The sequence below is a fragment of the Rousettus aegyptiacus genome, unplaced genomic scaffold (assembly GCF_014176215.1).
Source record: "Rousettus aegyptiacus isolate mRouAeg1 unplaced genomic scaffold, mRouAeg1.p scaffold_m13_p_4, whole genome shotgun sequence".
NCBI classification, from domain to species: domain Eukaryota; kingdom Metazoa; phylum Chordata; class Mammalia; order Chiroptera; family Pteropodidae; genus Rousettus; species Rousettus aegyptiacus.
In genome coordinates this window covers 7,625,686-7,649,674 of record NW_023416307.1, presented here as the reverse complement: position 1 = coordinate 7,649,674, position 23,989 = coordinate 7,625,686, and the positions used below count along the sequence as shown (strand labels likewise).

Genomic DNA, 23,989 nt, shown 5'->3' with positions numbered 1-23,989 from the left:
GGAGGAGGGAAGAGGCAAATTCAAAGCCTGTTTTCACTGCCTCGAAAACCGGACGCATTGTGGCAAAGCTCAAGTTGTTAACACAGGCGACTTACAAACACAAGTGATCCTTGAACGACTAGGGTTTGAACCGAGCAGGCCGACTTATAGACAGACACTTTTTTTTTCAGTAAATACTATAAATGTACTTTCTCTTCCTTATAATTTTCTTAACATTTTCTCATCTCTAGTTGTTTTTAAAAAGTGTATAATACATATAACATATAAATATGTGTTGATCAACTGTTTATGTTATTGCTAAGGCATCCAATCAACAGTAGGCTATTAACAGTGAAGTTTAGTGAGTCAAAAGTTATACATGGATTTTCGGCTGAGCAGGAGGTTGGGCACCCCAACCCCCACGTTGTTCAAAGGTCAACCGTACTGAGGGACAGGTTTTCTGTGTTAATGATGAGTGAACGCAATTTTGAAAAGGCAACTAGCTACAAAATTTGAGGGCCCCGGGACAATTCAGAAACTAGCAGGACCAACTGGCCACTTGCAGTTATGATGCAAATGCAATTAGAAACTATTTTGTTGGTTACTTGGTTTCATTTCCCTGATGAATCCACCTTCCCTTTAATACACCTCCACAGAGAAGTCAAATATAGCGGAGGAGAGAGTTCACGGAATCTCAGCAGGATGAGGAAATTTGGATCTGCAGAAGCTTTGAATTAGAACAACTTCTGCCTTATTAAATTCTAAAATATTCTTCCTCTGGTTTCTCATTTTCTTATCCCCGAAATATAAGTCCCTCCTCCCCTCCCAACACACACACACATTTGCACACACGTGAACAGTCTCTGATTCTCCATGTTCTCTCCTTGGCACACTCGGTATAGTCTCAGTGCATTCTTCCTTGGTGCTCTCAGCACTACAGATATCAACTCTAGACAAGTCACTCTGAACCACTCTGTACCATAATGGGGATGAAAATAGTTATCTACTCTTTAAGGAATTTCGTAAGGTGCTGTGAGACCGAGTTAACCCAACGAAAGTTCCCAGAACTGTGCTGAGCGCATGGTATCTGTCAAAATGTTAACGTTAATTACCATAATTTCCATCATCAGCTTTACTTACATCCGGGCCCAGGAAGAGAAGGCACCGTCTGACCTTCGTTACCACTAACTTTCTGCACTAACACGCAAGAAAGGTTGTTCATTTCTGAGAACTGGGAGAAAAACGAGGTCTCATGGGAAAAATAGATAGGCAGACTGAGGCTGCTGAGAGCTTATGAAGTCCCTTATAAGTATTTTCATACTCACAAAACAGCACAATAAACTAAGAAAATGGTGATTTTCTTTTACACGATAAATTAGTAACTACTGGCCACCGTTACTAACCATCGCCATTCTGATTTGCTAAATATATTACGATATCAGTTTCCCACCATTGTTAGGCTTTTGTTTCACTCCCTACCCAAACGTCCAGTGCCTTTTTAAATCTTTAGTTCTGAAGTGTGTAAATTCCACCTCCTAGGCCTCCCACTATCAGCCCCTTCTACAGGTGTCCTATCTCCCTCAGAGGCATTTCTAGAAGCCTTCCCTCTCCTTCCTTCCCCAAAGCAAATCTTTTGTTTCCGACGCCCATTCCCTTTCTCTAATGACTCCCAGCGGGAGTGACTCAAAGTTTCTCTCAGTTACAATCTCTGGAACCAAAGTTCTTAACTATCGCTAAAAAGGGACTCAGAAGAAAGTCGGCAAATGCTCGAAAGGTTGCTTCGGGTAACTCCAGGTTGGAGAGTGCTCGGTGTCTAAGTTACTGAGTCATCGTCTTCTCTCCTTTCATCTGTAAGAGCCTCAAACCTTGTCTGTGGTCACCCTTCCTGGCTACCTCATGATACATTGCGTACCCAGAACTTCTCCTTCCTTTCCTAGCGCCATACCCTGGTTCAGCAACAAGCTCTCTCTTCGCTCTTTCTTCCACTAATCCGCTCTGCACACCATTCATTGCTGGGTCAGCCTCCCAGCAGCAATGCGGAGGGCTCCTCACGCTGTCATTCAAGTCACTCCACAAATGTCCAGCCTGAGCATTCGAGCGTTGGATGCCCTTAGCCACCGGCGAAAAGGAAGGACTCATCCGAGGGCGTGCGCCCAACCTTTCTTGCTTCCACGAATACCGATGCTTCGAGGCTCAGCTCACGTCCCTCCTTCCCACAGCTGGAAGCCTTCTCTCTCCCCACTCAAGCCGCCATACCAGCATCTCTGTGGCACCCCCTTTCCCAGCCCCATCTCTGCTCCAGCCACACCATCTGCCTTTCCATCTTCCCCAAAGGCACAGGGCTTGCTCCCACCTTCCGAATCAATGGCCAACGCCCTCTCTCCTTCAAGTCCCTTCCCAAGTCTGCACTCCCAAGGGGCAGACCTGAAATTGCCACCCACATCCCCCACCACCTTTTCCTTGCCTTTTTCTGTCTTTTTCCCACAGCATGTCATGTACTTATTATGCTAATCGTTTTCTGCATACACACCCCTCCCTTGCCCCTAACTAGCTCCACGAGCTCAGGGACCTTTTCACCTTGAGACATCCGAAGTTCTAAGAATAGTGTCTGGCATGGGGTAGGCACTTTAAAAAAAAAAAAAAAAAATTGTTGAATGACTTAGCTGCTGTTAATTTTCCACCATAATCTCAAAACAAGGAAAACGGTTCCTCATGGAATACGTTTCAGTTTGATTTAAAGGTTTAGTTATTTCCAGCTTCAGCTCACACTCAACTAAAGTTGAGGTGACAAGTCCTAAGCGTAGAGCTTATAAGCTTTGCCATCTTCGAGCTATCCAGGTTTATGTCTTTTATGGATAAAATGAGAGTTCATTAAAAAAAAAAATTTTTTTTTTTTTAAGTAGAGGAAATAAGAAAGCCATATTGGCCGTTTTATGGCCCAAACTAAATATTCTGTCCATGGGTGGTCCAAAGCAAAATGGGCCCAAATGACAGCTAAAAAGCCTGTGGGTGTCTCCTAGTTCTTCCCTGGGCTGCCTGCCGAAGCTCCCCAAGGTCCACAGCAAGCTGGCTGAGGGGCTCTAAGCTCCCGATTCCAGCCCTTCCTCCTCAGTTACGCTAGGAAACCAGCAGCAATTTCAATTGTCGTGACATAGTTTGCATCAAAGGACACAAACTTTCATCTCCTCACGTAGTAAACTAAAAAGGCACTTTTCAAAACTCCGAATTTCCCCAACCTATACTAGCATAAATGAGCAACTCTCAGAGTGTAGACCAAATATCCTCAGATAATTTCAGGGGGTCCCTAAATCCCTCCCTTTTCCATTTAAGTGTTAAGAGGCCAGACTTTCCTCATCTAGTCCAAGCAAAACAGCATATCACAAGAGAGTGAATGCAGGAGATACGAGGCCAGCGTCTTCTCTTAAGCCAGAACATGTAGAGATTTGCAAATGCCTCTCTTCTCATTCATTTTTATTTTAGAAAATTAAATATCTTAAATAACCTACGTGAACATACAATGTATTTATTGCTCCTATTTTCAAATGAATCAATAAGCATTTTTTGCATGTCTGTTTCAATTTCTAATACGACAGATATTTATAGATATGACCCAGATGAACAGAAGCTCCTTGGAGTCTGCAATACTTTTTAAGAGAATGGCTGATATAAGCCATCCCTCAACTACCTACCCACCCTCTCACTCCCCAAAAGAAGATTTTGGCAAAGAGATGGGTACTCTTGTTGAAAATGAATGGGCTCATTTTCAAAATAAACACCTCGTTGCTTAACTTACATGCCAGAAAAAAAGATCAAGAGGAGAGCAAAAAAAAAAAAAAAAAAAAGAGAGAAAAGAGAAGGGAAGAGAAGCTTTTTTCTTTCTTTTTTTTTTTTTTAATGGATTTTATATGAAAATATTTTGTTTCCCCCGAGGTTCTTAACCGGAGGCTTCTCCATGGACTTGGTGGGACCCACGGAGCTGCTAAAACTATACAAGGAAGGGTGGTCCATGTGTTTGTCTCAGGAAAAGGTCCAAATTTTTCATTCGATTCTCAAAGGAGTCTGAGACTAAGGCTTAAGAATCTCTTGGATGGTAATGACAATTTTCAGCTTGGAGAAAATACTTATTCCAGGGTCATTTAAGCTAAGTTGTAAAACAAAGCAAGATTTAAAAAAAAAAAAAAATCAACAAAATTGTTCTAAGGAATCAAGATTCTCTTACTGATGGTGGTGGATCTTGCTGGAATCACCAATCCTATCACTTGATATTTATTCAAGGAAGGAAACCTCAGGCGTGACTTCTAAAATCGCCACGGTCACCTCCCGAGTCATCCCTGTTTTCAGCCGCAGTAGTGGGCGGTCACTATTTTATTTTCAGTCAACAACGCTTTTTTGCCTTTGTACCAGAACTGAGGGTTCTGATCTTAATATTCAGGAACATGTAAGCTGAAACCTGTTGGAGCACAGGGTTCTGATCTGAGAGTCAGAAGGCCTGGATTTTAATCCAGCTGTGAGACCTCGTCATCTAATGTTTCTAGATCCACTTCCTCCTTCGGAGAAGTGATGGAGTTGGGTAGAGAGATGATTTGTGAGTTGGCAACTCAAAATGAGGCTCAAACGCATTCGTCAGTGGCCCACAAGGGCCGTAAGCTCTGACCGAGAGCTCTGCCTTACCACATTCCCAGTCCATAATATAGTGTGAAGAATTTCTGGACCACTGAGGTGGTCAGAAAGGGGACAAACACACAGATCTCATCGACAGCATCACAGGTCCTCAGGGATCTGTGACAAGGGCCCCTTTGCTGCTCTCCCAAGGCTGCGGCTCCTTGAGGCGCTCGAGAGAGAGCGGCTCACGTTCCTTCCTGAGCGGATGACTGAAGCTCTCCTCACAAGTTATACACAGTGGTTCCAAGCCAGGGCTTCCCTTTGCAGCACAGAACCTGGCTAAATGACGCCTCATCAGACGGCAGTTTTCTCTCTGCACTTCACCTGCTGAAAGTCTCAGAGATACAGGAGAGCTAAACTCTAAACTATTAAGCCAAATTTTCCATCGTGACCAATAACCATCATTCACTGAGCTGCTATTATGTGCAAGACACTGTGCCAGGAGTTCTACCTTCATTCCCATGTGGAACTCTCACGTTAGCCTCAACAAAGAGGCCCCGAGATCCATCCAGGTGACATAACCAACTGGTGACAGGGCACAAACTCACAAGCTCAGATCTGCTGGACTTCAGACCCGCTTCTCCGCAAAACACCTGGCTGCCAACTCTGTCCACTAACCATGGGGATATCGGGAGTGCAAAGTGCAGCCAAAGACCAATGGGGTATCAATCACGTCAAGGGGCAATCACACAAATAAACCCTGCTTCAAACAGTATGGAGAAACACTCCCAAAAGGGAACGCCGGACTGACTCGCAAGGCAAGCTTTCATGCATGGTGTGCGTACACAGGCTCCAATGTACTGAATTAAACACACAGTGCCTCGGCACCTACTATGCGGCAGACACATAACATGCATCGCTTCTTACAGCGAAAATACGAATTCCAGCGCCTTCATGTTTCAGCCATGCGTCCAACTGCTGAACAAGCACAAGAACAGGACGAATGGTCAAAAACTCTTTTTCTGATCCTTTTCAAATAAAAAGAACTTCGGATAATAATTATTTGCTCCCAGCTATAGAAGCCATGCTCTCGGGCCAGACGTCTGCCAGGAAGGTTTTTCTGGGAGTAAAACTACTGACAGGACAATTAGAGATTCAACTACATCACCAGCGCAGATGAGGAGACTAGAATATCTACAGCCTTTGAAGCTCTCTGAAGATCAGGTCCCCTGGGTCAGAAACTTTCACCAAAAAAAAAATATATGAATATATATATATATATATATATATATATATATATATATTCATTCAAGGAAGCTTCCCCACCCACTGCTTCTTAAAATACACCGTTTGCAACATAGTGGGTTCTCAAGAAATCGAGTTGGATGAGCCAAACTTAGACTAGGAAGTGTGGGCGGGCTGGGTAGTGTTGTGCATAACTCTGGGGTTTGTTTCAAGTCATTAAAAATCCTCACTCAACACACAAAGTTGATAGGGAAATAATACTTCCATTCATTTCACGGACTCCACGGAAGGCTGGCATGCATGGTATCCCATTTTCTCCTGCCGGCCCTGTCGGAGGCTGGTATTGCTCACCCTGGACAGAGACTCAGGAGCCTGCAGCTCCGAGGAGACAGAGCCACTTGACTTGCCCAAGGTCAGTAAGGAGTGAGCCAGGATGCAAATGTCCTTCTTAGGATTCCTACTCTGTTGCACTTTGCATTACATTAAGCTGCCTAAGCAGTGACTTTATGAGATACCATATTCAGATGATCTCACTTCCATACATTAACAATTTTAGAAGATGGCAAGCCAAAGAATGAAAATTTCATGTAACAATTAATTACTTGTGAGAGCATCCAGTGCTGCTGGCTCGGAAGGGGAGCTCTGTTCTGTCCCTCTTAGCTGTGACTCAAAGGCTCACAGCCCTATCAGTGGGGTTTGGGCTGAAGCAGAGGCCCAACTGTCCACAACATCGGAGACGTGGAGACAGAGAGCCAGAAAACAGCCAGGCAGCCCTCTCGAGTCTTACAGCACGCTAACTTAGCATTGTTTCAAGTAAACATGGCCATCGCAGATGACGTTTTTCTTTCAACACTCTGTCTAAATTCTCCTCTAAATTCTGAGGGCCAGTGGACGATTTCTCTGAAGCAAAGCCAAGCTGGAAATGTCCTAAAGACAGAGTCTCAGTGCCCTTCAGGAAACCATTTAATAGGTCGCCTATCTCACCTGTCAAACTGACAGTGCAGGAATAGCCCACACGGGGTACAGGCAGGGGGACCACAGGGGGTTATTCAGTCATTTCTATCATTTCAACCGCGCTTCAGAAGAGATGGGTAAAAATTCAGGTAGTGCATCTAAGAAACAAGCTGCACACTCACCTTCTCTGGGCAGAGTCGGCCTTTTAACAACCTTACTCCTAAAACACCAGAAATTTTGATGTAAATGCCAAACTACTCTGCATCCTCAACCAATAAATATCACGCTACTAATAAAAAGGAATGTTACAACAACTAACGCGTCTTTCCTTCCCGGCTGTTCCCAAAGGACCCAGGCCCTGTGCGTTACACGCTATCTCATTACGCTTTCTCAAAAAGCCTTATTATGATTCTATTATCCCTAATTTAACCGAGGAAGAAATTAGGCTTCAAGAGACTTAAAAATTTTGCCCAGTGTCACCCAGGTAAAAAGAGGTGGATCCAGGATGCCTGGCTTGGACACCATCAGCAAAACTTGCCCTCCAACAAATGAATGCATGTAAAAAATAAATAAATAAATAAATAAATAAATAAATAAATAAAGTGGCATGGACGTACGATGGAATATTATTTAGTCTTAAAAAAGGAAGGAAATTCGGACACATGTTACAACACAGATGAACCTTCAGATGTTATACTGAGAGAAATAAGCCGGCCACAAAAAGACATGATTCCCTTATATGTGGGACCTCAAGTAGTCAACTCCATCGAGACAGAAAGTGGATTAATGGTTGCCAGGGGCTGGGGCAGGGAGAAATGGGGAGTGGGCGTTTAGTGGGTACAGAGTTTCAGTTCTGCAAGATGAAAAGGGATCTGAAGACGGATGGTGGTGATGGCCGCACCCCTGAACGAATGGTTACACACGGTTCCGATGGTAACGTTATGTGTATTTTTACCACAATTACTTTTTTTTTTTGAAAAAAGGGGAGAAAAGGTCAAACACAGACTCCTTTCATCTATATAAACCTGGGTGAATATATAATAAGTTTTGATTATCTAATAAACATCTAGAGTAGTAAAAAGAAAAAATTCTATATCCCCAGCTGACTTATATATGGCAATTTAAAATTCCAAAATAAAATCTGAAACCTGAGTTTTGAAAAAAAAATAAAAATAAAAATAAAAAACCTGTTCTTGAACAAGAACCGATAGTCTAATGCCAATATTCTTCGCCTCACCCCCCACCATCCATCCACTATATTTAGACCCACTCCCTTCCCAAGAGAACTGAACCTCAAAATCCCGGTTTGACTTGCACTGGAGCAAGGTCAGAAGTTGTGGTACCATCCTCTCCTGGCCAGGTCACAGGACATCTGCTGCTCAGCGGACACCCAGGTGGCTGATATGCCCTTCAAGGCAAACGGGCCCGATCTGGATTTCTGATCTGAAGCACCATCCTGCAAACTGCTGACCCATCCTCAATACAAGCCAGGAAACCTGAAATTCCACTGCAGGGACCAGCAGAACCAGAAGAGGACCAGGGTAGAGGGTAGGCTTGACAAGTTATCATTCTCATGTTAATTACTATTATCAGTTAAGGTGATGGGTCCTCCTTTCATTAGTAAGGTCTTTTGAAATCTTTGAAAAAGGGTTTTACACCCACTCTCTCATGCCCTAGAACCGAGGGAGGCTGGTTGAACATCTTTACCCTCCATTCCCCAAAGGAGCAACTAGAAGTCAGGGTTTGCCCAAGGTCAAACTACTAGCTGGCTGCAAAGTAGGAACTGGAACCCACCCCTGTTATTCCTTCCATTACACCTCCCTCCAGGGACAGGGCTGGCCTGCATCGCAAGGAACAGGAAATTGAAATGGCTCCTGGTAAGGCAGGGAGCCTGCCAACTTCCGAGAGAAGCTGACAGATGACCAGAGCCCTCCCTGAATCCAAAACACCTCCTCCAACGAGCTTCCGACGGACCTCTTCCCACCTGCAGTGCGGAAGAGGGGAGCTCCGAGGGTCCCGCAGCCCACCATGCCCATCTGTCCACTGACAGGACCACGTCAGAGAGGAAGGAAGCTTAAGATAAGCAAGACACTCTTGAAAATCTGAGTTGGAGAGGCAGTTTCTCAATATGAACTTATCAGCTTTATTCCCACTTCTATCACAGCACCCCCCCCACACACACACACCCACTCTTTTCTTAATCCCCACCCCTTAAGCACAAAACTGGAAGAGGGGCAAAGCAGAAGAGAGATGAATACTCGAGAAACAGCACCAGCTGCAGGAGCCACCAGGCAAACCGGGTGAAACCCAATAGATAAAGATAGGAATCTTCTAAGAGCAAAAATCATGCACCTAAAGTCATGCACCGTTTCCAAAACATTGAAACAGATTTCAATCACTTTACCTGAGTTGTTTTTGCTCTTCTGCCTTGCATGCTGTTGCTATGGCTAATTTGTGGGTTGGTGGCACCTTCAGAAAGACAGTGAGATTTCCTACAGGGAAGTGTGTTATAATTACTGTAGGGAAGAGCCTCTTCAGCGGCAGCTGGTGGCATCTTGTGGTTTGCAAGGTTGGGGATATCAGACACCAAGTTCCGACAGTAGCCTGCAAATTTGCCCCTCGGCCCCCCGTTTGCCATCACCGCAGAGGGTTTCTGAGCATACAAGTCACTCAGGGAATTGGCACGCTGACAGGTGCTGAGCCGCCGCGGGCTCGCCCGGGTTTCCATACCCCGAGCCTCCTCGCAGTCTTTCTCTTCCGCGGAACCCAAGATCTCTTCGTTGCTTGTTAAATGTTCTTGGCTCAGATCAGAAAGTGAGAATTCCAGGCTGTCCTCCCGCCAGATGTCTGCAGATTTGGAGCGTTTCTTCTTAAAGCTCGCCGTCTCCATGAACGTGGGCCCGTTGGATGTACAGGGATGCTGTCTCCTGCCTCCCTCAGCCAAGTATGTAGCGTCATCTCCGTAAAGCCTGCTCTCCTCCGAGTCTGGCATGCTCTGCACAGAGGCTGCTGTGAGGACGATGCTGCTGTCTACGCTGGGAGTGACAGAAGAATCCGTGTAAGACACGGGTCTCAAGCCCATATCCACGCGGTCCACCCATATGGGGCTCCCGAAGTCCTCCAGGGCGCCTTCCTGGGAGAAGGGTTCCAGGCCATTTTCGGCCAGGGACTGGGGGATGCTGGGGGTGCTGCTGGACCGCGTGCTCACTTCGGAGTTCCGGTGGATCACCTTCCCGGAGGAGGCGTGCCTCGTGCGCCGCGCCTTGTGCGACAGGCGCAGCGAGCGGGACGTGTGCTTGCGCCCCAGGCTGGCATGCTTTTCTCCATAAAACTCATGCTCTACATTTTGACTTTCTGCGTTTCCCATGGTTTTATGGTCTGTAGCAAAAGGGGGGAAAGAAAAGAAAGGAGGGTATAATTGAGTCACCAATGGGTATGGGCAGTTTAACCGAAACGGCTCAGCATGCAGGGAAGGCGAACAGCTTGGCAGGTAATGGCGCAGCATCCTATATATAGGCACCTGGCGGCTACTTGGACTCTTACGCGGTAGCAGGTGAGAGTTAACATCTACTGAGATGACGCCTCCGGGGGTGTGCAATAAGAGCATAAATAAGATCATTAGAGAAAGACGCTTGCTTTGCCCGGAGGGTCGCTGCCCACCTGGCATGCCAGACAGTTTCACAGGCTGGCGACCCTTGTCTTCTTCCCTATAGTTAGATACGTAGTTACATATTTAAAGTTCTATTCCCATCCGCAAGCCAAAAACTCTAAAAAGAAAACCAAGGTGTCTGCCTAATGAGTAATGTGTTTGATATTATGTATTTCGGGGGGGGCGGGGAAGCGACTCGGAGGTACATTTGATAACATCCCTCCCTCCCAGTGGTTTTTCTGCTTCCTTCTGACTCCATCTACACTTAAAAATCAAATCAAAAACGAAAAGAAAAAACTCAGGACGCAAGTCCGATCAACTCTTCCTAATAAATCAAAGTCGTAAAGAAAAACCGCTTTTACCTTTAATTCCACAGCGTTCTGAAAACCCTGCGTTTTAGTTAGGAGAGGGCGTGAAGTGAGAGATGAGCGAAACAAAATAGAAACCCCGCTCTCTGCTTAGCAGCAGGCTAATGGGTTTATTTCTGGGAGCAAATCCAACCTGAGAACATTAATCTGGTACAGAGTGCCCTGCAAACAGAGACGCGCACTGTAAAACCACCCAATGTGACTCAGCCTTTTGGGGCTACCCAGGTTAATTCGAGTCCCTCCTTACCGTTTTTCCAGTCTCTCTCGCTGACCAGATAACTGTTACCCAGAGTGGAAAAGAGAAAAATCTTCAAAACTCAACAATTGTGACTCTATTTAGCCTATTCTCCTTGCCCCACAAGCGGTTCCTCTATACCATTCAAATCTTGTACACTGAAGATACACACATAGAAATAGACATAGAAATAGCCAAAAAGGAAAAGAGAAAAACGTAGTAGCCAGGCAGATCCCTGGGCCAATTCTTTCAACCACCTATATATTCATTCAGAAAATATATACTGAGCACCTACCATGTTCTAGAAGCTAGAGATGCAGCAGTGAACAGAGCAGGCACATTCTCTACTCCCATGAACATGATATCCTAGCCAGGGAAGGCATATAATAAACCAAAACTGACAGGCACCGAAGGAAACAGGGAATGAATTCACTGGGACCATTCTGGTTAGAAACACCCTAGAAGAGAATACACCTTCACATCGATCTGGAAATCACTCCGTAATCCCCCAATTCCCTCTAAAACGTTGCTTGAACTCTCACAAGCGCATCTTGACCAAAATGAAATTTGTGGCAACAGGAAGAGAAAAACCTCCATTTAATGTTCCATCTAGTTCAGGAATAACTCATACAAACACCAGATGTTCAGCTATTCCCATACTGGAATATTCCCTACCAGGTCACAAACATCATGTGATTCTCAGAACTTTCCGAGACAGAGACTCTCCTTTTCACTGGTAGCAAATATGTTTCAGAGCCATAAGTGTATGCCTCTCTGGCTGGCATCTTTAAAAAGAAAAAAAAAAAAAAAAAAAGGAAAAAAAAAAAGAAAACTCAACTCAAAAGAGGAAAAACAAAAAGATCAACCATCCATGCATGACCATGATGTTATCGACATTCCTAAGAATATCATGGGCTACATTTTTTTTTTAAGTAAAATGAATAAGCATTTTAGTGACACTAAATTATGTTACTAAAGGTCGGTGATCAGTACCTCACCAACGTAATTACCACAGTCACTAGGGTTACTGAAGCGGCAAAAGCCAGGATCCCAACTGGTCAATGAATGCCATGACCAATTTCCCAGAGTTCTTGATTTTTTTTTTAAGTATACGTTTAAGATACCTGGATGTATCTACATGTTTTTACCAATAAATAATGAAAAGTTTAGAACAAGGGTTAGCCACAGTCCCATTTTAAGAATTACATCGATTTTAATTTAAAGAAAGGAAAGAATTACAATGAGAGAAAGAGTGAAAGAGAGGCAAAACTGTCAGCTCGAATACACTAGGATGTACCCTCATCCATCACACCGATCAAAAGTTTGCAAATACAAATTGACAGACATACTCTCCACAACAAATTTCTGGTTAGACTTGTTTCTGCCAAAAGAAAACTAATCAAGTTAAAAGCCTCAGGAGAGATTTCCTAAAGGAAATGGCCCCAACCTTCAAGAATTACAACACTCCATGCATCACTCTGATGGATCTGTTATATTAATAGTATTTTTTAGTAGCAAGACTCTTTTCAGCCAGCCAAGGTAGGAAAGAAGCCATTTTTATCTTTAGAACTAGAATTTAGAGATGAATGCCAAATCTCCTAAATCCTACCAAGAGAAATTCTCAGGGGATGACCTAAGCAAGGTCAGCAGGAAGTTCGAAGCAACTAAAGTTAAGAAAAATAAGTTTTGGGAGACTGCTGAAACACTCCTTAATTTCCCAAAAGGTCAATAAGACCCCGCGAGGGCCAATGTGCGTGTGTGTGTTTAGTGGGGTGGGGTGGGGTGGGGTGGGGTGGGGTGGGGTGGGGAAGGTTAAGGACGGGGACAGACTGAGACAACATATGCATGAAAAATTAAAGCTGTTCACTGAATACAACAGACAATCTCTCCTTTTGGGGACAACTCCTGCTCTACATTTTCAGTGGTGAACTGAAAATTCTCATTCTTTTCTCATACACATGGAAATGCCAGCTACTTCCAGCTTCTTAATTTCTCCATGTTCTCTCCTAATTAACCCTTACCACTTATCTTAATTTCAAAAAATATATTTTTAAAAACGTGATTTATATTTTACCCTTGTACAGGCCTTGTTTGTTCCTGTGAATCAGGAAGCAACCTGCAGGCAGAAAGTGGCTCTGACTTTCCGTTGTCACCATGACCAAGACTAGTGTGTTCTACTCATGATAATGAGTCATTAAATGTTCATGCGTTTTCGTAACGAAAGGAAACGGTCAGCGATCGGTACTCACCAACGTTATCGCCACACGGTCACTAGATAAGAGGGCTACAGAAGTCGGGGAGAGGACAGACTGAAATGCAAACGCCAGGGTCACAACTGAAACGAACAGCACTGGAAAGCGTCTTTGATCTCAAACCGAAAAACGTTACTAGTTTTGAACTCATTCAACTCTCAGCTGCAGACTAGGATTTACTTAATGTAGAATGTGAGCGGCTTGTCCCTTCCAGGGCAGCTAGTGGGAGGGGTATTAAGCAGGAGACAGTGGGTAAGATTTTAGCGTTAGAACAACTCTCAGTATTTAAACCTCAGGTCTGGCATCCCGCACTTGTCGACGGTCTAAGGCCTGGCTTCCCTGGCCTGGCTGCCGGGCCTTTGCCCATGCTCTTCTCTCGGCCCACACCTGTTCTTCTTTCAGGCATCTGTCTACCTGGCTTACTGCCTCCAGTTCATTCAGAACTCGACGCAGATCTCAGGGAGGCCTTTCGTAGTGTCTATCCAAAATGACAATCCCACCCGCACAGCTTAACACTCCTTATCCTGCTTCTTTGTCTCACCCTCCCCCAAGCACTTATCGCAATCGTAACAAACAATATATTTCTCTTACTCGTCTTTTTTATTCTCTTTCCTTCCCCACTAGAAGCTAAGCCTCAGGAAGACTGCAAGTTTTGCTTATCTCGCCCGCTGTGATATCCTCGATGCCTAGAACACTGCCTGAAAAGGTAGTCAGGTGCTCAGTAGAAAAAATACAGAATGAATGAATGACAAAATAAACTCTAATCCAGGATGTAAAAATTCATACAACTCTAAAAAAACACACGGACGAGGATGTTCCCACAATGTGAACCACAGCGTAGGCTGACTCTTCTACAGCACGGTGCCTAGGATGCTCTCTGCTCTCGGGGCCCCTTCCACCTGCAGACCTACCTATGCAGGTCCCTCATTCCAGACCACTGGGTTCAGGATCAACCTGACCCAGGAACTGAGTTGAAGCTGATATGAGTTCAGCTTACGCTGCTCCACTGTGCTTTCCAATACCAGGCTGCCTGCCCAAAGAATTGAGGCCCTGCTCCTGACTTATTCCACTTAATTCTCACCTTCGATTCCTATCTTCCTCCTCTTTCTGGAGCTATCCCTGCAGAGGCTTAGGAAAGGGTCTTGGAGTTGAGAGGGTACCTCTCCCCGCTGTCAGGGCAGAGAGTGCAGATCTGCTCAGCCTAAGACGGTCCAGAGAAAATGGGGGCAAAGGAGACACAGCAGCGTGATGAAAAGAGGTCATCTGACAGCAGTATAGGATCAGAAAATCAAGAAATTCTCAGGGACGGCCAGAGATAAGGACAATAGAAGGAGTGTGACTTTTCCGTTCTCCCCAGTACCATGATCTTATTCTTGAAGTGATGAGTGAAACTTTTCAAGTAGTCATAGTAACTTCCTTTAAACCCCATCCAATTAAATACATAATGACAGAGTAAAAGGTATCATAAGGAACTTTATCCTAAGTACAGACAGTCACTAAGGTGGTTTGAACCTGCATCAGGTAGGTGGCCATTACTCAAGAATGGCTTTTATTGATTTATTAGCCTTCTAAGCCTTACGTGATAAAATAGTGTAATTGAAAAAATGTCAAACTCCTGGCTTTAGAGGTTTACTATAATTATGTAAGAGGCAACCGTTACGGGGAACTGGGCAAAGGGGATATACTTCCTGTGTACAATTTCCTATGAATCTGAAATTATTTCTAAATAGTTAAAATAAACAAAGCCTTAACTAACTGGATTCTGGGTAAATGAAATTTTGTTTAAAAGTGAGGATTCTTTGAAATGAAGCATTTCTGAATCCCCTTTTATAGGTGAAAGTCATCTAAAACACTCTTGTATAATTTCTACAAATTAGGCAATAAAAATAAGCATGTACTGGGCATCATCTAGCACAATGGTATCAGGAAATACAAAGCAAACACAGACCGATGGTCCAAAGTGAGGTTACGTAGAGAGGTAGAGTTGACTAACTGGGGATAAAGCTCCTGTCTTAATAAAGTAGGGAACGAAACTGAGTTGCTAAAATGCAGTGCCAGCCACGGTGGAGTAAGGCACTGTGGCCAATCTTCCCTTCACTGACAAACACTAAAGACTCTGGACCAAATAAAAAAGCAACTACCTGAGCATTCCGAGAGAAAGCAAAAGCAGGTGGATTGGGGGAGTCGAAACCGGAAGACATCGTACAAGAGTGAGTTTCCTGTTTTTGTTTTTATTATTCTAATTTCTCTCCCAGCCCTGCACTGAGGGTGGACACGCAATGCAGCTTGGCACTGGTAGCCAAACATCCTGAGACACATCCTGTCGTTCTGGCCAAAGGAACCAAAAAGAGTGGTCCCTACAAGCCAAAGAGATGGGGCGATCTCAGGGAGAAAAAGTGCTGGAGAAGCAAATCTTCTAATGCCCTGCATGCGTAAGTCCACATAATTCCCAGGCTCGCAATTCAGATGCACATGCCTGGGACTGACCCGAAGCGAGACAGCAAAGGCTTTGAAAGCCAAATTACAATATAAACCACAGCCCACACCCCGGACTGACTCCCAGGTGGCACATGTGTGGGAAAAACCCGAAGCAGCAGAGCAAAGGCTTCGAAAACTGAACCGACATTCGAGACACCACTCACCAGAGGTCAGAGAGAAATTGCAGTCTGAACCTAGCCAGGTTGACTGCCTGCTAAAACAGCAAAAAAGAAAAATCAACATTCTCCAGATGACTTTAACAGTGCCTAGAGTCTCCCAACATAATATTCAAAACCTCCATGATGCATTCCAAAGAACCAAGCAAAGCTAACCGGTTCTCAAGGGTAAAGACAATCAATAGATGCCACCCCCAAGGTGCCCCAGAGGTTGAAATGATCAAACAAAGACTCTTAAAGCAGCTATTATAACTGTGCTCCCTGAGTAAAGGTAAACATTCTTGAAATAAATGATAAACTTAACGGCTTGCCCTGTCTGTGCAAGATCATTATAAACATCAATTATTACACACGGGTGGGGAAACAGAGCACAAGTAAAAAAGGAAAGGTTAAACCTATATGACCCACGATAGAACACGTAAGCTGCATTTTTTTACTCGTGAGGATGTTATGTTTACTGCATGAGAAAACATTCCAGCTAATAAAAAGCCACCTCGTGGTCAAGGTCTCTGACCAGAGAGAACACAGAAAAATACTACTGTACATTCAGACTGCTCAGAGGAAAAGAGGGAGAGAAAGAAGTCACAAGGAAACTAGAACTAACTCATCACCTCAAAACCTAAGGAGGTTACAATAATATTTTTATGGTCTCAGAGGTCTAATTCCTTAGATGAGATTGGAAGTCCAAGCGGTACTCCGGACATAGGGCGGCGCCCCACCCTGTAGCTGGGGCGCAGGAAAGCTCCATGTGATCAAGGCCCAGCCGGGGACAGCCTGCCAGCGTGTGCCCTGTTCAGTAGTTAATCAAAAAGACAATTTTCCTATTAGGATCAAACATCTCTAGAGCAAAACTCTTCTTATTCTCAGGAAATAAAAGGTTAAATTTGACATGCATGGCCCAAGATAGTAGCTTTGAGCAGATTAAAATTTTCTTTAAGAATATTAATAATAATTCACTTATACATACACACGCACACGCATGCACATGTGCGTGCACGTGTGCACACACACACACGTACTAGACCTGTGTGAAAATTTTTAAAGTAACTATTCTGGATAAAGTGATTATGAATAATTTGAACTTTCAAAATTACACTTTCTTAAATATTTCCTAAAGTTTCTACACTAAACCTGTAATTCATTTTCAGGAAAGAAAAATAAATAAAGCATGTTACCATGTTTTAAGTCCCTGGGTGTTTTAGATCATTGAAGGGAGTGAGGATGTGGGCACTATGCTGACAGCTACAACAAAACGGCACCAAACCCAAACTTAAAACAGATGGTTTGGGAAAATTACCTAAGATAAAGAAAATACTCTCTAGCTTGGATTTCCTCATTCTCTCTACGTTCCAATGGCACCTTGGCTTGGCCTCCTCACACTGTGTCTGTGGCATGATTATTTGTAAACTGACACACCTCTCTTTGTATAGACAGACCCCTTTCCCATTTTATTATAATCTCCCAATGACAGGGGCCATGCCTTACTCATCATTGTATTGGTGGTCGAAATAAAATAAAATTTTAGCATAGCTCTTTCAACAGAAATGCTCGTCACTCGGATTGCCTTATAACAAGGGCGCTTCGAAAATATAAAACTTCAGCGCCTATTAGTGGATCCAAGATGACCCAGTTCATATTGTATTCCAGTCAAAAGTTAACTGTGAAAGCAAGGTCTCTCTGTTGTTGCTGAGGCATCACGAAATCCAAGCATAAGGCATTTAAATGATGTATATAAAGTACGATTATTAAAAATAAAATGTTTCATTCTCCTGAGGTATTTAAACACTTATTAAAATAAACATAATGATTACCCTTCTATGACTTGAAAACAGACCTCCAAAACTGCAGGAGAAAGAATGAAATGTATTTATTTCAAAGTTAAATTTGAAGCAAAAATCACAAGACAACAGATTGCAAATTTAAAATTAGATTCCAGTGGGAGGTCTTGGTTTCAAGCCTGTTTTTTCCCTACTGGAGGCTGAGCTTGAAGACAGGGGGGGAACAAGAGCTAAGATTAAACTGAGACAAAGTTCTGAAAGTTTTTGCTAAATCTTTACAAACCCAAGAAAAGCATTTTGCCAAGTCACACACAAATACCCCTCACACAAGAAACTAAACAGGAAAGTTTTGCCACAAATAAAAGATGATCTTCGATTTAGAAAGATTATTACGTTGACTGTATTTATTTTGCTTTTTAAAGATTATCCAAACCAGAAACAAAATATATCATTGTTTTGAAGTAAGATTTTAAAGGCGGGCTTGCCTTTTCCAAACATAATCCCATATAAAGATGGTAAAGCTTGGGGATAAATTTAAAAGACCCTGAGGGCAATTCACAGGGGAAAAAAGATTTCATAGGTGCCTGCTTTTTCTTCTTTTCTTTTCTTTTTTTTAAGTTTAAAATGCTAATGCTTTTGAATTGTTAGATGGGTGTAACCTTAATCCAAAGAAGTGATTCTAAATTCTTTTTCCCACGAGCCATCATGGAGCCATCCACAACACAGCAATTCCAATTACATTAAAATGTGTCCAAGCCACCACCACCTGGAAGCACTGCCATTAATTCATGTACACGCCACCACCTTACCTCACAAGGCAACAGTGATTCCCAGCCCAACGTGCCCAGAGAGCACTGTGGCATTTAGATACTGAGACTGGAAATGGTGACTGGGGCCGGGAAATGTATCAGCACCTGGCCCTGGGGACACCCATCATGGTCTCATCTGAGTCTAGGAGAATGCGCCAAAAACCTGGACAGAACAGAAAGAGAAAAAGAATGGTCAGCCAGGACACAGGACACAGGCATTTTCACCAATGTGCCAACACCCATTTTGGGTGAAATGGCACACTTCCAATCAAATGATGCCACATTTAGCCACAGGTGTAAAATGACAGGTATAATCAGTAAGTGAATAGAAGCACGTTCATGTTTATAGTAATAAGTAGCTTTACAAACTTACTTTATCATTTTAACCTTTTCCTATAGATTAAGGATAACAGAAATGGGTCGCTTTGAAATAATTTCCATGGTTCCCTCTTAATCTTCAAAGAGTCTCAACGAACAGAGATAAATGAAATGAAACAAGAAATATCACTTATTCTCAAAGTAGATCTCTATTTATAACAGAAGTTTCAGAAAATGCTAAAAGACAGTAAAACAGAAGTCCAAATTAAATACGTACTTTCTCGTCACATACATATTTTCTTAAGCTGTCAAATGTCAAATTCAGAGGAAACTCATGAAGAAGGTGCACAGGGAAGAATTTAGGTAACATATCCAGACTGTTACTTGACATAGAAAATAAACTGAGAAGGAGAGCGCCATGAACAACCAGTATTAATGGTCTTTGTTTTTTAAATCTTAAAACCTGCCTTTTGAGGGGAAATTGAAAATACTAAGAAGGACAAAGACCTGAGGGTCCCTACGGGTGGCTGCACCTGATGACTCTTCGACCGGACAGTCCTCTGTGGGGCTGCCCACAGCTGCCACCCAGTTCTGGAGGTTTCAGTAAGGTGGCAAACACTTCGAGCAAGGGACACAGAGAAAATTATCTTTGTGGAAGGCGACCACACAGAGGAAGTAAATAAATATACACGTTCACAGAGAACAGAACGATACACGAAGTTACTGTTCTTTCTTATCTTAGAAAACGTGCTACTTAACGGGGAAGTTGGTGACGCATGCTTGCACAGGAAGGAGCATGAGTTCTCAGCAATACCCCATTATTACCCTAAAATACGTGCCCTTTCCATAATTCCCCCATTGCTATCCTGTTCACTCTCCTTTTTCTGGGCGTCCTCCTTATGCTACTCTCTGCAAATTTTCAAATTTTCAAAGCAGCTCCTGAATTGCTTAGAAACCGGCAGACATTAATAAGCAACAGCCCATTTATATTGAAATGGACTCATTGCGATGCCAGCTGCCAATAATTTGCAAGGCTGGACTCTTGCTGGCAAACGGGGCTTGCGGGTGGCTGCCTTTCCACCTGCACAAATGGCTGATAATGCGTTTCTTTATACTTTAAAAACAGTACATAATCTACCTACCAGAACTGAAATTTTTCTCTATCTGTATTCTTCTAATTTCTGAGCAGAATAACTATATGGAGAAGGAAGTGAAAGTTACAGGCCATTATTTGTAAACTATGTAAAAAAAAACCAAAATTGTGTCAGTTCAGTATACATTTTTTCTGATTTTGGTGGTAAAAACTTTTACCTATGCCCCTGGCGGTGGCACTTGACCCTTGACACAGACTAATGAAGCCCCCACATCTGTTCTTTGGCAATCGGCAGACACGCTCAGGTTGCAATGTGCCAACAAATAACTTATTTTGCCTGTAGTGGGTTCACTCCACCATGGCCTTGTAACTGTGTGTCATGGCAACTCAAGAAACTACCGGGATTTCCATCGGCTGCAAAAAAATTCACTCTCCACAGGACACAGCTATGCACCAAGCCCAGTCAGTATTAGGCGTTCGAGCCTGGAGCCCTACTGCATGTACCAAGCCAAATCTTGGCTTCACTCTTGGGGGGAAAGCCAATGTCGGTTTACCCCACTACAAATGAGGACAATAACAGTCCCCAAACCAATGGGTTGCTATGAGCATTAAATGAGATCATCTACGTTACACAATTAGCTTAGTGCCTACGCCACAGTCAGTTCTCCATATTAGGTATTGTTCCCACTCTTACATTTGTAAAGAGCCATTATTAGGGGGGCTTCTTTAAAACAGGATACCTAACTCATTGAAACTCAGTCTATGTTATAAGCTGGATGAAACCAGCCACCTTAAAAATTCGTTGTGGGACGGTAAGGGAACGAATGAATGCAGCTGGAAGATACTCAACTTGCCCAGCTCACACACACAACGAGCCAAGCTGACGGAACCTAGCCATACCAGTCGGCCTGCTTGCATTACGTTACGATGACCCCTAGTGAAGTGGATGCTAGGTGAACCAAGTTTCCCTGTCTCGCTCTGACTCATGCTCAACTCATATAGTACATTCTGTGTCAGGTGTCGAGTAACCAGTTTTCACAAGGAAGCGTGTGTGCTGAACGTGGGGAAGGAATTACGAAAACTAACGTCTGGCTTCAAATCCCTGGGAAAATAGACAGGGCTGAGAAGTCCGTTGTCCAGTCCTACAGTCTGATGTACAACGAAAACATGACAACTGTCCGAAATATTGTGTCACGGCAGAGATCATCCATGCCCTTTCCTAAAAAGTCTGGCCAGCCCAGGACTTTCTCTTTCACCTTCAAAACGCACTTGTAAGGGGCATCCTGTCATTTTTAAGTCCTTGTAAGTTCTAAGAATCAAAGTATATAGATAAAAGGATACTGTTCTTGCCTTCAAAATACTCAAGTTCATGTACCGGGCTCAATTACTTACTAACTTACGTGATCTTGAGTAAGTAAACCACCCATTCTGAAACCCAATAGGAAAAATAAGGACATAATATCATCTTCCTTACTTAACACCTTCCTGACAAGGTTGTTATAAGACACAAACTAGAGAATCAACATAAAACACTATAAACAATAGATGCTACATAACTATGTAAACTCTTATACTGCCCCAAAATGTTCTGTAATTTGTGAATTATTGAGAATCGGGAAGCTTCCCCTCACCCTGAATCTTTGAGGGTGGCATGATATTAGAGGTCTTGGATCAAAGCCCTAAACAAGTCAGAATCCTGAATATTTATTTTATATGTAATAAGCGCCAAAAGAATTTAGTTTTTAATATTTATATTTAGTCAAAAAATCAGTATTTGATAGATGAATGGCTGGATGGATCTAGAGCACCGGAAATGTTTAAATGGTTCAGAAATTAAGGTTAAAGAAAATTCATCAGTCATTCTCTTTACTTATTTTTTAATCATTACTTTATTCAACAAAAGGGCTTCAGGATTGACTCTGCAATATACATAATTTAAACTAGAAGAAATTTCTACTGGAAAAAAAACTCGAACGTGAAGATAAAGTGGAGAGGGGAAGACGGGGTAACCTGCTCCCCCATCAGGCTGTGCAGCTGTCCCGCCCAGTTTAACAGAGCGCCCCTAACAGCCAATCCAAACGGGGAAAACATGGTAATTGTAAAATTCACAATTTCCTTACCAATTACTCAGGACAAATGTTCTTGGTACTAAGAGCAGACAGGAATGTCCACTGCTGGTCCTTTGAGGCCATTGTGATATGATGAGCAATGTTCTGGACTGCATCCTTCCACACAGGCTCAGTGACAAATGCATCGGATGTCTCTTATCTTGATCAGTGTTTTGTTTTGTTTTTAATCACAATTCAGTAACGGAAGTTATAAAGAGATAAGACTCTGCTGAAGAAGAGAGAGTTTGCATACCCTCCAGGAAATGTTCCTCAAACACTGTTTGCTCTTCTGAGCGCTGGATTGTGGCTGAGGGGTGGTAAGCTTGAGAAGGAGCTCTCCGGCTCATGGCCACGTGTAGCTGGGCCATGCTACCAGGTGACCACAGCCCATCCGACATAAAGGGACAGTTCCCCCAAGAAGGAGTTTGTCTTGGCTCATATAAAAACGGAGGCTGTAACAAGTACTCCTGCACCAAGAGGAGGTGACTCACCCTCTCTGACCACCAGAGGCCTGGGATGGGACCAGGATTCTCAGTGAAAAATCATTCCCTCAACAGAGATGAATGAGCTGTGATCGGGGCTCCGAACCCCCATGCCATATAACATGTGTGACATGGCTTTAGCTCAACCATGTTTTCAATGCAGGTAAAAACAGAAGCCCAAACCAGCCGAACGAATCCCTAAAAGTTCCCATATCCAAACACTGACCTCATTTTGGCTATAAGTTGGGGACTTTCTACTAAAATGATAACTTTAATTTTAGAACAGCGAATTTTTGACGACACAGCCAATAGGTTCAGCTGGGACCCACATTACCGTATTTCCCAAGAGTAAAGTCTGCATTGCAAAGTGAAGTAAAATGTTCTCCTACCCCACACCTCGGTGAGACGTGCCATTTACGGAATGTTTACGATCGAGCTGGCTTCATAGTGGTAGCTTTGGGCCAAAACAGTCTTCTGAGTTTTTCTAGATTCTTGGTGTTTTTATTGTCTTGCAACTATACCTGGACACTGGCAAGTGCCAAGGCGTACAAGTCCAACACTGCATCGCTCACTACAAAGTTCCCTCCCACTTCATCTGAGGGAGTTTGGAAACCACTGCTCCCAAAGGGCTCTGTCACACAGCCGGCCATTAAACCTTCCAAACGCGCCACAGCCTGGCCCCTAACAAGGGCTCAGACGAGGCCCCCACTTACTGAAACGGATCTCGCAGCTTTTTCAGCACAGACCACAAGACTCACGCGGCTCCTCAAAAATTTAAGCAGCACCGTTGCCACTAAGAAGCCGCGAAGCTGCTGGACACTTGAGAATGTCACCCAGCATTCCAAGAGCAGTGACCGTGTGAGGCAAGAGCTCACCTCTGGGCTCGTGGCTCCTGAATTCTCATGTCAAGAATGAGTCACATCAAAAATGCACGCCCATGTCACCGTAAGAAACAATGGAACGTTTCATCCCCAAAGAAAATGGGAAGGAGCGTCTGATGGTCGGTAACTTCTAATGCTGAAATCTGTCCTTTACTATTTCACCACGCCGTGGCTTAACGCAGAGGGTGTTCCCAGTGAGAACTAGGTTGTCCAGGTGCCCAGAAGAGGACAGTAAGAGAGACTGACACTGCTAAAAGTGCTTGCCTACCTCCTAGGAAACACAACAGACTGTATAATCCTTAAACTGCACACCTGGATAATCTCAAAAACAAATCGGCGCCCCGGCTTAGAAGAGATTTCAAAATAAAGTCACTTAACCCAACAATGCCTTTTCCAAAATCGAGCCGCCCAGGTCTCTTCCCTTGGGCAGACCTGCCTCCGGCTCCCACATCAGCTGGAGTCACCTCGTCAGGCACAGGAAGGAACCTCGTTTCCTGAGAGACCAGGGCAAAGCAGTGGTGGGTTAGGCAGCTACCGGATCACAGTCTAAAACTGAAGCCTCAGGAAGGGAATTTGGTTCTG

General features: G+C 43.7%; 1 protein-coding gene across 7 annotated transcripts in view; it reads right to left on the bottom strand.

Moving 5' to 3' along the window:
- The window catches only part of TIAM1 (TIAM Rac1 associated GEF 1), a 321,420-nt gene that overhangs the window by 107,987 nt on the left and 189,444 nt on the right, over nt 1-23,989 (bottom strand). For all 7 annotated transcript variants that reach the window (XM_016162370.2, XM_016162369.2, XM_016162372.2 and 4 more), the window contains 2 exons: nt 18,526-18,688; nt 9,185-10,158 (listed from right to left, as the gene is read on the bottom strand). In XM_016162370.2, coding sequence (XP_016017856.1) covers nt 9,185-10,147 — 963 coding nt within the window. In that variant the 5' untranslated portion in view covers nt 10,148-10,158; nt 18,526-18,688. The remainder of the gene's footprint in view (nt 1-9,184; nt 10,159-18,525; nt 18,689-23,989) is intronic.